Source organism: Glycine max, chromosome 9 (genome assembly GCF_000004515.6).
Source record: "Glycine max cultivar Williams 82 chromosome 9, Glycine_max_v4.0, whole genome shotgun sequence".
NCBI classification, from domain to species: Eukaryota; Viridiplantae; Streptophyta; class Magnoliopsida; order Fabales; family Fabaceae; genus Glycine; species Glycine max.
The window spans coordinates 5,058,433-5,071,743 of NC_038245.2; the positions used below are offsets into that span (position 1 = coordinate 5,058,433).

The 13,311-nt window shown below is 32.8% G+C and overlaps 1 protein-coding gene and 1 pseudogene across 1 annotated transcript; one reads left to right on the forward strand and one right to left on the reverse strand.

The window, feature by feature from the left end:
* Positions 1–3,516: 3,516 nt before the first annotated feature.
* On the reverse strand, positions 3,517–4,891 carry LOC112997808 (disease resistance protein RLM3-like; annotated as a pseudogene).
* Positions 4,892–10,462: 5,571 nt separating this feature from the next.
* Positions 10,463–11,487, forward strand: LOC100527269 (uncharacterized). The gene has a single exon (NM_001250369.2). The coding sequence runs from the start codon at positions 10,715–10,717 to the stop codon at positions 11,336–11,338; it is 624 nt and encodes a 207-aa protein (NP_001237298.2). The 5' UTR covers positions 10,463–10,714; the 3' UTR covers positions 11,339–11,487.
* Positions 11,488–13,311: the final 1,824 nt, after the last annotated feature.

A 13,311-nucleotide genomic window follows, 5' to 3' on the forward strand; every position in this document is an offset into this window, starting at 1 on the left:
ATTTTACAAAGACATACACAACTCTCAAACACATTACAGCAACAGTTTCTTGCCCATTATATATCCTTCTCAGAGCTGGTACCTGCAAGAATATAATTTGCCAATTCTCCGCAGCAAGTAAAGCCGATTCTAAAGTTACTGTTTACCTGACTGGTCTTCTGGAAGGGCTTTAAACTCTGACAACCAGGAGATGGTGCACAACCTTCGTGTGTTTGGAGAATATATCAATCATGCCTTTTGATTACGTAGAAAAGAACATTTTAACCTGATAAGAAAAAGTGGAAATTGTTAAATTTGATGAGTTTGAATGCCTCAAATAAGTCTCCTGCTAAATCTTTATATCATACCATATCACATGGTTTACTTTTACAGCCCAACCTTAAAAATACTACAATTGTCATATGAACAAATAAATCAAAATCTTCAGGAATTAAATTTACCTTTTTTATATACAAAACTTATTATTCCATCAATTTTATTTTCTACTACTAACAAAGGTCAAATAGAGACAATTAAAGTGCATGTACAGAAAGTTATATATGTCGAATTAGTTTACATATATAATCCTCATTTATCATCTTATGTTTATGATACATTTTTCTGAATGCATGAGAAAGAGAGAAATAAAGTATTTCCACTTCTGAAACCAATTATTAGATTTTCGTTTTTTGTTTTAGCATGGTATTGGGAAAGTCAAGGCAGGGAAGCACTCGTCTCACATGGAGATTTTTACAACTTATACTAACTTATGAAATGAAGACATATACATTACTAGGTAGTTAATGTATGGATCAAAATTTAAAAAGTATTCACATGGAGGGTTATCATATATTTATGATCATTTCATAAATATCTCATAACCATTATTAGTGTGTGTTGGTTGGTGGCCCTTGTGGCCTCTGTCTTATTTGTAATTGTTTGAGTATTCCTGATACCTGCTTATTTATATATTCACTTGTTTGTTTGCCGGAAAAAAAAAAAAAAAAAGCTTGAGCAATGATGTATTTCAATAAGTGGTAAAGAATGTGATCGACGGCGAAGGAAAAGTGCCTCTTTATTTGCTAACTACTTTCTTACAAAAATCTAGACAACGCCATTATAAGACCAAAACTTTCAGTTTCACAATATATCTCACCATGTAAAGTCTACAAGACATGCAAACTGACAATAGTAACTTTTCTTGAAAATTACCACAATATCATATTCCTTACTGGATTGGAGTCGGTATTCCTTAGTATAAAAGTTTTGATATATTAAGGATACAATATAACAAATTTTTTTTATTAGAAAGCCAAAACAAAAACGAATCATTTATGAGAAACCTAAGCCATATATATATTTAAGTCAATTTATAATCATAATAAGAATACATACTAAGAATATTTATGAATGCTTTCTATTCTTAAATTTAATTATTTATTATATTTAATATGAAAATGTTTCAAAAGTTGATATAAGTATATTGGGTGAACTAATAAGGACACTTTTTTCATATATTTAATTAAAACTTTCCATCAAATTCGAAAAAGTTGAATCTCACCTCTTCCATATCAATTTTATTTGAAACATGTGCTAAAAATATATATACCTTGAAAGCAAATTTTGTTAGGAAAAATCTTTTTTATTTTAAAAAATTTACATAATTCCAGGTATGCTAGACTCTCCAAACAATCTCCCACGCCATTTCTTGTAAAGTACCATGCATAGATACATAATTATCCTCAGAAAAAGTTATAAGAGCTTTATCTTTCAATCTTTCTAACCCATAAAACACTAAGTATCACTTTCATTATATTTCGATAAAGATTTTAGCTCTCCCACATTCATCATTATATTCGATGTGTGAAAGAAACGCGTTTGCTCTTTGTGATCTAGACCATCGTAAATCAGTTTCATCACTTGATATACCTCTAATGGAGTAAAATTTTTAAGTTTGTCTAGCATACTCTCCCATTCTTCCTTATTTTTTCCACGAAAAAGACGAGCCAAAACTTTTTAGAATTAATGGAATGCCATGGGCGTAACCGACCACCCTTTGTGATAGTTCACTGTACTCCCTTTGATGATCACTTTGGTTAAAGGCATCCAAATTGAAAAGTTCAAGTGCTTTATCATAACTGAATTGTCTAAGTTGGTATGTCTTAAAGACTTTGTTAGCCTTAAGCACTTGCTCATGTCTAGTTGTGACAATTATTCTGCTGCCCAATCCAAAATTATCAAGATGCATGTTGGAAAATTTCCTTCTTTTTTTCCTTTCTTCTTAGTGGCGATTCCTTAAAAGTCAGGTACTAAAAAATAAATATAAGGCCTTCGTAGATGTATTGATTGGCTGTAATTTAACGACTAAATTGAATGGACCAACAAAGAATGGTTGGTCCCATCAAGATTTCAGCATAGTGTGGATTTGGCAAAAATAATAACTAATAAGCGTATGATAGGGTATCGACTAGTGTTAGGATACAGGGTGGAGAGTCAGACGATTTTTCCATCACAATTGGTTTGCATCAAGGGTCAACCCTTAACCCCTACCTTTTTACCTTAATTTTGGATGTCCTCACAGAACAAATTCAAGAGATAGCTTCGAGATGCATGCTTTTTGCAGATGACATAGTCCTCCTTGGAGAGTCGAGGGAGGAGTTGAATGAGAGGTTGGAAACTTGGAGACGAGCTCTAGAAACACATGGTTTTCGCCTAAGCAGAAGCAAATCGGAGTATATGGAATGTAAGTTCAACAAAAGAAGGAGGGTTTCTAACTCAGAGGTGAAAATAGGAGACCATATTATCCCTCAAGTCACACGGTTTAAATATCTTGGGTCTGTAATACAGGATGATGGAAAAATTGAAGGGGATGTGAATCATCGCATTCAAGCAGGATGGATGAAATGGAGAAAAGCATCGGGGGTGTTATGTGATGCAAAGGTACTGATCAAGCTAAAGGAAAAGTTTTATCGGACTGCGGTAAGACCAGCGATTTTGTACGGAACAGAATGTTGGGCGGTCAAGAGCCAACATGAGAATAAAGTAGGTGTAGCGGAGATGAGGATGTTGCGGTGGATGTGTGGTAAGACTCGACAGGATAAAATTAGAAACGAAGCTATTAGAGAGAGGGTTGGAGTAGCGCCTATTGTAGAGAAGATGGTGGAAAATAGACTTAGGTGGTTTGGGCATGTAGAGAGAAGACCGGTAGACTCTGTAGTGAAGAGAGTAGACCAGATGGAGAGAAGGCAAACAATTCGAGGCAGAGGAAGACCCAAAAAGACTATAAGAGAGGTTATCAAAAAGGATCTCGAACTTAATGATTTGGATAGAAGTATGATACTTGATAGAACATTATGGCGGAAGTTGATCCATGTAGCCGACCCCACCTAGTGGGATAAGGCGTTGTTGTTGTTGTTGTTGTTAAAATAAGGTTACATCATTTTGCAACTTAATCAGCCTCGTTATATATGGTAAAATACATAGAATATGTATATATAACAGTTAGAAAACATTGAATGTTGATGGAGAAACAAGAGCTTACTGAAATTGTAATGACTCAATTCCTGACAAGTGAGCACATTTATTCAGAGCCTGTCTCCAGCTTTGCACCATGCTTTTGTATCCTCTTTCATGCTCAACAAATACATTTTCGTAACTCCCCTATTGATGTCATACATTTGTGGGCACCATTTTGTAGAAAACAGGGATTACAATCCGCTCATAGTTATCTCTGCATTATAATATCGTCACAAGTTCTTCTAAATACCAATGAGAAGAAACATTGTCTTGCGAGAATATGATCAACGAAATGAATGATCGTTCAATTGTTGAACAATTGATGGCCATATTTCTTCTCCCCTCTCAAGTTTATAATCTACATAAGCATTTATTTGGTTTCTTTTAAAAGCCTCAATCAAATGGCTAAGAAACCCGTCACGTATGTCCTTGCCCCTGAAGCTAACGAAGACATCATACTTTATCTTAGGAGTGGTGTTTACTGACATGGATTTTTCCTCTACACCCTTCTGATAATATTGAAATAAACAAGGGAGAAAGAAATACAATACATTGAATTCCAAAAAAAAAAAACTCAAGACATGGTGTTGTTGGATTAATTGGAACAAGTACACAGTAGTGGATCTTCTTAATTTGTCTCTACTTCGGAATATGTATGAGCCACATGGTAGGTAAGAGCAAAGGAAACATAAAAAATAAAAATAAAATAAAAAGTTAGAAATGAAGTAGAAAAATCATGGGATATATTATGAAACAAAAATTTGATATTTGATATATATCTACACAACAAGCTGAAATAATGAGAAAGGAGGAAAGTGTGATATGGCAAATACATGAATACCAGCTTTAGTTCTTCTGGATTTGCAAGCTTTTCAACTTAAGCCTTAGTTCTATTCTTTGTCTTCTTCCTTCTCTTTGATGAATAATTGATAAAGATGACACAGTAAAGCAGTAATTGGCCTTGAATAATTATATAGCAAAGTGATGCTATGGGGTTAGGGTTCAAAGTCAACTGTTTCTTATGTATGATGGAGCGTCATCCACATCCAGTAGGGCTTCCAATTGAAGAAGCAAATTCGTTATATATATTTAGAGTCCTCTAAAGTGCACCTTGCACTTTAGAGGGTAAAGTGCGTCTATCTTAACCTTTGATGATATTAATGGTCCAAATCTTTCATATCATTTAAGATTGATACCTAGATTTATATTTTTCAAAATAAACATATAGATCGAGTTAAAATAAAATTACAAAAAAAAAACAAAAAACAAAGAAAACCTTTACACTCCTTCCCCACAATTCACGTTCGTCATCTAGGTTTTTTATTTTGGTTTGCAGAAGAGGCACACATGGCTCAATCTTACACACGGATGATGGGTTTTAAAATGGCCTGAGACAGACGTGAAAGGCCTGAAATTCCCAAAAGGGCACAGCTACATGCGAATGGAGAGTCACAACTGTATATGATTTCAAGTGACAGAGAGCTGCATGCGATTCAATTTTTAAATTTTTAACGACCAAATGAAGTAGCAGCGAAGAGAAGCGTATGTGTGGTGCGTGCAGTGTTCTTCGTATCTTTGACCAGGAAAACATGCAGTGCAGTTTTTTTTTATACATATATTGTAGTATTATGTAAAAATATTTATGTGGTCATTTTAAATTATGCGGAGAAATCTGGATTATTAATATAATCAAAGATAGCTACACTTTACCATTTAAAGTGCAAGGTTACCCTTAGAAGCCGCAAATTCCAAAATATACATGTATTAGATTTAAGGATAAATATCCATTTTAGATTTTAAGAAATGAAGTAGTGACAAATTCATCTCTAAAAGATGAGGAGTTTAAATTTAGACTTCGAATATGTAAAAGGTGCAATGGATTGATCCTATGAATAATTTAATGATAAATTGATCTTTGAACTTTGTAACTTGATGTCAAATTAGTTTTTAAAAATACAACTTATAGGGATTAAGATTCAACCACCCATTTTTTAATCTTAAATCCTATTTTTGAGTTACTTAGACGCGTTTTTTGAAAAAATGAATTGACCAAATCCCCTTTGGTTATTTGTTAAGGAATTCTTCATTCAATTTTGAACATTTTGACATATTATGGACCTCAAACAGACATTCTTAGCAAAAGTTATACCCGTTTGAAGTTTAAAAAAATTTTCCGTAAAAAAACATTTCGCCAGTACAAATGGCGGGATCCGCCACGTGGACAGCAACTCGCCAACTCCACTTGCGAGTCCATCAGTTTCTGCCACATTGGCAAGTTCCCTCCAGAAACAAACCCCCTAGAAAAAATTTCAAAACAACCCCTTTTAAAAATAAGTTTCTAAAAAGAGCCTAATTTAATCAATTTATCGTCAATTAATTAATCTTGTCCAGTCCAAGTATACTAGTAGTCTCATAGAAACAATTATATATGATCCAGCCACGCCATATATAGTTAACTAGGTGATGAATCAATGGAGCCATGACAAATGTCAAATTCTAGATATTGAAGGTGGTGTTGCACATGCGCCACTCAAACCAGCTGTTAGCTGAATGTGAAGTCATTAGCAAACGAAGGGTGCGTGTGTGTGTGTGTGAGGAGAGCGAAATTACCTTGCTTTGTTTTCTGGCCTCTCACATCAGGTAGTGACAAAGTAAGGGCGTTGTCAATCTCACTCTCTTCCACCCAGAAAAAAGGGCTCGTGTCCGTACAGACAGCTTTGTGACCATAAAAAATTGGGTGCCGTGAGTATTCTGTGCTTATCGTATGGAGAGCTAGGGCTACCATTCTATTAGGGTCTTCCTGAGTTTGAGTTGAGCTACAATTTGCTGGAACTGTTCCCACCAAAGATGTGCAACATGTACAACTTTGCAAGAGATGTCACTGTTCCCACTATGCTCCCAAATTAGGCTAAATTACAAAAACCAACTACGTGAGTAATGTCCCCCATGTGTTGTCCCTCAAAATCCAACCATATCTTCTTAATCCCTCTAGCTAGTTCAAAAATATCCTAGCTGGCTGCATATTCATTTGTTAATTGGTGATTACTTACTTTAGCTAGTTTTTAATTAGTGGGAATTGTTTGCTTCTAAGATTAAGTGGATGTTTAGATTAAAGTTAGAAATGTTGTATGCGTATTTTAATATAAATTCAACAGATGAAAATAAAAGTAAAAGTTTTGATTTTTTGGCAAAATTACTTTTGACTAAAAAGTACTTTTTTTTTATCTTATTTCCAACATGATGTAATTCGGGTTACACCATTGGCTCATAGAGTTTGAGAAGCTGTGTTATTGAACATGTGGATCAACTAATACAAGATTGCTTTAATAAGTGATTTTGAGTTCAAATTTTAGATATATAATTGTATAAAATAGTCGGAGCGAAAATTTTATTGTTTGAATCATTTTTATTTGACTTGAATAGAATTGCATTCTGTGAAAGATTTGCGTGCTCTTAAAAAAATGTTTGAGATGAGGTGACGAATTCATGGAATTATGAGAAAAAAATAAACAATTAATGTGCTAGCTAGTGTTAAAGATTACCTTTGACTTCAATTTGGATCTCCCCTGTACAATGTATGGTCAAAGCTACAAGAGAGAAGGATCATCATGATTAGTTTAAGAATCTACTATTTCCTTCACTTGTGTATTTCTCTCTGATCATATCATCTTACATGTTATTATTCAAGATAGGGAGGGATCCAAATTGTTTGAGCTGGTACAAAAATAATTGAAGAGACAAGAAAACTGACTATATAAATTAAGGTGAAATCAAAGCGTACACCCCATTTGAGAAACCTACATATATAATTAAATCTTGTTTCCATTTTAATTCTATTTTCTATGAAGGAAAAATAATAAGCCTTTCTTGCTATGTCTTTCTGTCAGTCTTTTCTTTGATGTTCTTATTTATTTTCCCCCCTGATAATGTATACATGATTTTATCACAAGGCACCATCATGCATTTGTGTTGTCTATTCCTGCATCCCTCACAAACACATACACCCATCAAAGACCATTCAATCAAACTCCCTGACAAAATTTCACTAACCCATTAATTGTGTGTGACTCCTCAATTCAATTGCTCTGTAGTACTATTCCAACATTCAATTTATGTTAATACCTGATTTCTTTCCTGCAAAGGCTAATTGCAGTCTTGCTTTTGAACTTTGACATGGCAACAGGCCCTACTCAATAAAATACGGTTGATTATGTCACCCCTATATATGAGATGTAATATATATATATATGACACATGACAATGTGAAATTCATATACAATTCTTAGCCATTCTGTTTCTGCATCATCAGGTAGAATAATTTCACTATTAATAATTATTAACTGTGAGAATGAGAACCGTACTTTATGTTAATAATCTGAATTCTGAATTCTGAGACTCCCTCTGCACATGCATAGTTGTCCCACAAATGTCCAAAGGGTGGTTGGCATTTAGTTTTGCCTCAGACTTGGAAACTACAATGTCCAGGATCTCCTCTGAAAGCAAAAGGACTCTGAGCTAACTTTCTTCATGATCTTCCATTTTTTTTTAGGTTGAATGAATGATCATTTTTTAATTTATTTTTTATTCTTTAATTTGTTGTAATATTATTTTAGTTATTTGAAGTAAACAATAATAAATCAGGTGGGGCTCTCGTAGGAGGAGTGATTATATTACCAAGCATGAAGGTCAAATTTGATTAAGTTATCAAGCTACCTGATGATGAACCTTTTTTCCTCTTTTCACTTTTTCTCAATGGAGACAAGTTTTTGACTTTGTTTACAAAACTCTAGGTTTATCATCGTTGCCCTCTGATCATCCTACTAGAGTAGGACCAATTCAGTTTGGATTTTGTTTAACCGTTCAAAATCCTTACTTTCTTAATGTGTGCAATTTATGGGAACTATAGCTAGCTGTCACATACATCTATCTTGTCAGAATATACCATATATGTTGCTAAGTTTACCTTGGATTCGGGTCACTAATGGTGAAGCTTTCATGAATTTCACTTCTCAATAAATACATAACTAACTTGGAGGAATAAATCTAGTTATTATTATTTAGAAATTAATAAAATTAATTTTAATAAATTATAATTTATTATATATGATTATATATTTGTACATGTTATATATGTATTTAATTTAATCATAAGTTCAAAGTATGCTACTTTTCTTAACCAATAATCATATATACTTGCTCTCCTTTCCTTTGACAATACATCTTCCATCATAAAAGTCAAATTCAGATTTCATATATACAATGGTGCATTTATTGACAATTCATATAAACTAGTATATTAAATTCAAAATAATTATGATTTTTTCTCAATATTTTTTTCATAAAAAATATCAAATTTCATATTATCATTCAATAACAAATTATACCATCATACATAATAAATTTGTTAACTTAATTATAATAATTATTTTAAATTTAGATAATATAAAAAAATCATACTAATAATGTATAAAAAATAAAATCAAAATTTTATACTTATTTAACATTTTTTCTTTATTTCTATTTCTTTTTTTTATCACGTCATGACTCCTCATATATTCATCCTTTAGCTTCCTTTTTTTTTATTCCTTTGTTTCATCCAAGTTGTGTACTCTGCTCACCCCAAAAAGTGTGGAATTATATATTTTTTAATTCATAAATATACCCAACAAAAAACTACAAATTGATAAGAGGCTAGGGTAATTAATTAAAAGAAAAACGCATAGAGAGAGGAGGGGAAAAGGAGTGAGTAGTAGGAGTAGGATGAGCTGGTTGATTTGAAATGAGAAGGGGAAAAACTTGTAAGTAGGGGAGACCCTGGAAGTGCAAAGAGAAAGAGTACCACTTAAAGGAGTTGGAGTCATGTGAGGTGCATTCATAGTGGGGTTTTGGTGTTTTTGTTTTCTAGTGGCACATGGGAGAGACTCCGTTCTGTGGGTAGTTGTGAAAAGCAACATGCATGTGAGGCCATGTGCCATTCAAAATAGACCACTTCCACTATTTTGCACCCACACGTACACATTTTCTTTTGTTACAATCAGTTTAGTTAACTAAACTGATTGTTTTGGGGTTATAAATTTGACATGGTGATCAGAAAAAAAACAATCAAGAATTTGTTAGTTTGAATTGAAAGATAGCAAAAAAATAAAATAATAGAATAAGATGATATTCACATTTTTATATTTTACTTTATATTTTTATATTTTTGTTCAAAATTTTCATCTTAATTTACTTTTATTAATTCTATTTCTTTTCACTTGGAGCTTAAGATTAAAAGAGAAAAGATGATGAATTTGAATTTTTCCACTAATATTTTAATAAAAATTAACAACTAATATTAGCTATGGAAAAATTAATATTGTGTTTGAATACTATATATCTTAAATAAATTCATATCCCCAAAATTATGATAGAAAATTGAAAAAAGTACTTGAAGCAACTATTTATTTTGAAGTGCAAAACTTGATTTTGATATTAAATTTGATAGAACTAAAAGTTGATCCAAACAGAGTGAGTGACTTGGGTCTCAAAAATTTATTAGGATGTCATAACATGCCTTAATAGTCAAATTAGAATGCAAACAAAAATCTATCAAGAAGAAAAGTTTCACGTCAAGAATAAGATTTCAGCTCACATTCTTGTGAATGAGATACCTACAATTGTACCAACATTTATTGGCCATACACGTACACATTACACGCTCATATCTTTGTGTTGTACGTGCCTGTGCACACTGACTCTCCCTATAATCACTCTCCCACAGAAACTCGTTTTCTAGGCCTGTGGTCTTCTTTTTGTGCGTGTGCGTGCGTCCATACTTGCTTCGCCTAGTAATTATTATAATCCAGTTTCCTTATCACTCCAATTATTCAATTACATGGGGCCTCCTCATGTCAAGGAAAAAATTAAAATTTTATTTGCTAGTGAACTTCACTTCCCTATAACTTGAACTATCTTCAACACTAACTTCTCCTCAACCCACACCATTCCCCCTAAAAGCTTGTTTTTGCCTTCTTCTTTCTCCTCAACATAGCTGACAAAAACAACCACTTCCTCTTTCATTGTTCTCTCCCCCCACTTTCACTATACCCCCCCTTGCTTTACTTTGCATATTTTGCACCCTTTTAACTTCTATTATCACTCACAATTCTTGTTCTTGGTCTTCTTCCTTTTCTCATCCTTATACACTTCTTTCTTAGATTGTTCTTGTTTGGATTATTTCATGGAGGGTCAACCAGCTAAAAGGAGACGTGTATACTCACTTGAACCAACTAAAGTGGAACAAGCAGCGTTTGCAAGAAACTACATGAATTGTTTGGTGCCAGCATTGATGAAGATCAAGGAAAGATCAAGCACTTCAGCAGAACAACATAGTGTTCATTCATGTGATGATGACAATATTCAGAATGTTGTCAAGTATGAAGTGGACATGGCAATGGTGCGCTCAGCCCAAGGGTATGCATGGAGCAATGCTTTAAGTGTGAAGCTTCAAAGGAATAGAGTCAATGTAGATTGTGACACCACTAGCTTTGGGGAAGGTTCACCATCAAGGGTTTGTGGCCAAAACTATGAAATGGTGCCATTGAGTAATTTCTCTTCAAACCCTAGTTTGAAGTCTAATAACAAGTGCAAGGAAATGTCTGAAATGAAAAGGGGTTTGAGAGAAGATGATGATGGTGGTGGTGATGAAGATGAAGTCATCAAGGGCCAATTGAAGAGCCTAAGAAGGTTGATACCTGGTGGAGAAGAGATGTGTAGTGAACAAATGGTGACTGAGCTACAAAGCTATGTAAGCTGTTTGCAAATGCAGGTGAACATTCTTCAGTGCCTCGCTGAGACACATTGAATATTGATTCATATATGATGCTTTAATTTGCCTTTTCCATAAACCCGTTATTACTATTATGTATGTGTTCCACATATAATATATATTGTCAATTATCAAAGCAACTATATATTTATATAGTATGCTGTACTCTTTTCTTTTTTATTTTAAATATCGTGTATATATTTTTCAAATCTGTTAAGGGGGCGAAGGGAACAAAATTAAGGAAAAGAAAAGCTAGAAGAAGAAAGTAGCAATGCTCTCCAATTAATTATTTACAATGCAATATAGAATTTTAGTTGTTTTTATCTTATTTTCTCCTAATGTGTGTGAATGCCGTGTATAAGAGGGACAATGCAGTTTCGTTCATTTTGATGTTTAGTTAATTTTTAATAATAAATATAACCGATACAGTTTAACTCAGACAGTTAAAGTTATTGTAAATTTCAGTGACTCTCTCCAATTCTTACTAATAAAAGAAATCATAAATACTAATATAATATGTTAGAGGAATGAAAATTTAATTTGACGGTTTAACTAACTGCTGCGGACTTTATTTTATTCGCATTTAGTTTTTAGATATTCAAGTTAACGAGTTGACACACGCAGTATCGATCATATATGATTAATCTATTCAGAAAAAATAAAATCATATGATTAATCTTCTGCTTTTCTTTTCCCATGCCACTACCACCATTGTTGGCATAATTTACGCATTCTGGGACCACAAAACATGTGTTTCATTTCATGCGTCATGAGAAGAGGGGAGTGGAATCTAAAAGTCGGTCTACTGAAGCTTCTTCTGAGTCACTAAGTTTGGCACTTCAAACTAGTCAAATTGAAGATATCTTCACTCGTCAGTGAAAAAATATTGTTTTTAGAAAATTACACTAGCGTATAAGTACAATTTTGTTAATCATTGGGTTTAGACAACATAATGATTAACAAATTTCTATTAAATAAATGACAGTAAAATAGATTGATAAAATTAAGAAATGATATGCTTTGTAATAAAATTCCAAAGAATGAGTTTTAATTTTTTTTTTTTTGTTTCACCCACTAATTGTGAGAGACTAGTTTTTTTTTTTTTTTTTTTCTAAACTTAACTTCCGACAGTATCATTTATCTAATATAAAGCAAAAATTATTAGACTATGTCACATCAACACCCTATATGATATATAAGACTATGACGTCTATTTTTTTTTTAAATTATAAATTTGGTCATCGATTTATATTTCAGTTTTGGATTTGGTCCCCAATAATTTAATTCACGAATTTGGTTCTCCTATTTTATAAAATCGTGCAACATTGATCCCTCAAACCAGACGTTAATCGTTAACAAATGATGTTGACTGTCACATGTTACATTCTTATTAGATGATGACTGTCAGGTTGATCAATGAAAACAGTAATGCATTTTATCTTTCCTGGAGTTGACATCCAATCAGAAAACATGACATGTAACAGTTATCATCCGATAAGAACGTGACACGTGACAGACAACTAACGGTCAACGTCTAATTGTGACTTTGGGGACCAACATTACACGATTTTACAAAATAGAGAACCAAATTCGTGAATTAAATTACTGAGATACCAAATCCAAAATTGGATCGAGGATCAAATTTATAATTTTGCCATTTTATTTTTGTCAAATCACCAATTTTGTTATGGTGTCGTAGCCTTTATACATTCTTTAACACAAACCGAAGACAGACTTTTGGAATGAAAACCTCCTTCACACAAACACTCCTATTGTGACCAAACCTAGCCCCGGTTTACATGTGTTAATGTTTATAATCCACCAACGTTCGTGATTTCCCGATCGACTTGTGTTACGTAACTAATATATTTTACCAATATTTATTAACTTAAGTACAATGACTGATAATAAATCTTTAAAATTAATAAGTAGATATATAAATATAGTAATTATTAAATATTAAATTAAATAAAAACTAATAAAATTTCACTATAGCGGTTAACATTAAA

Excerpts from the sequence above, each read along its gene's own strand:
- LOC100527269 (NM_001250369.2), top strand. The coding sequence starts at position 10,715 with ATGGAGGGTCAACCAGCTAAAAGGAGACGTGTATACTCACTTGAACCA.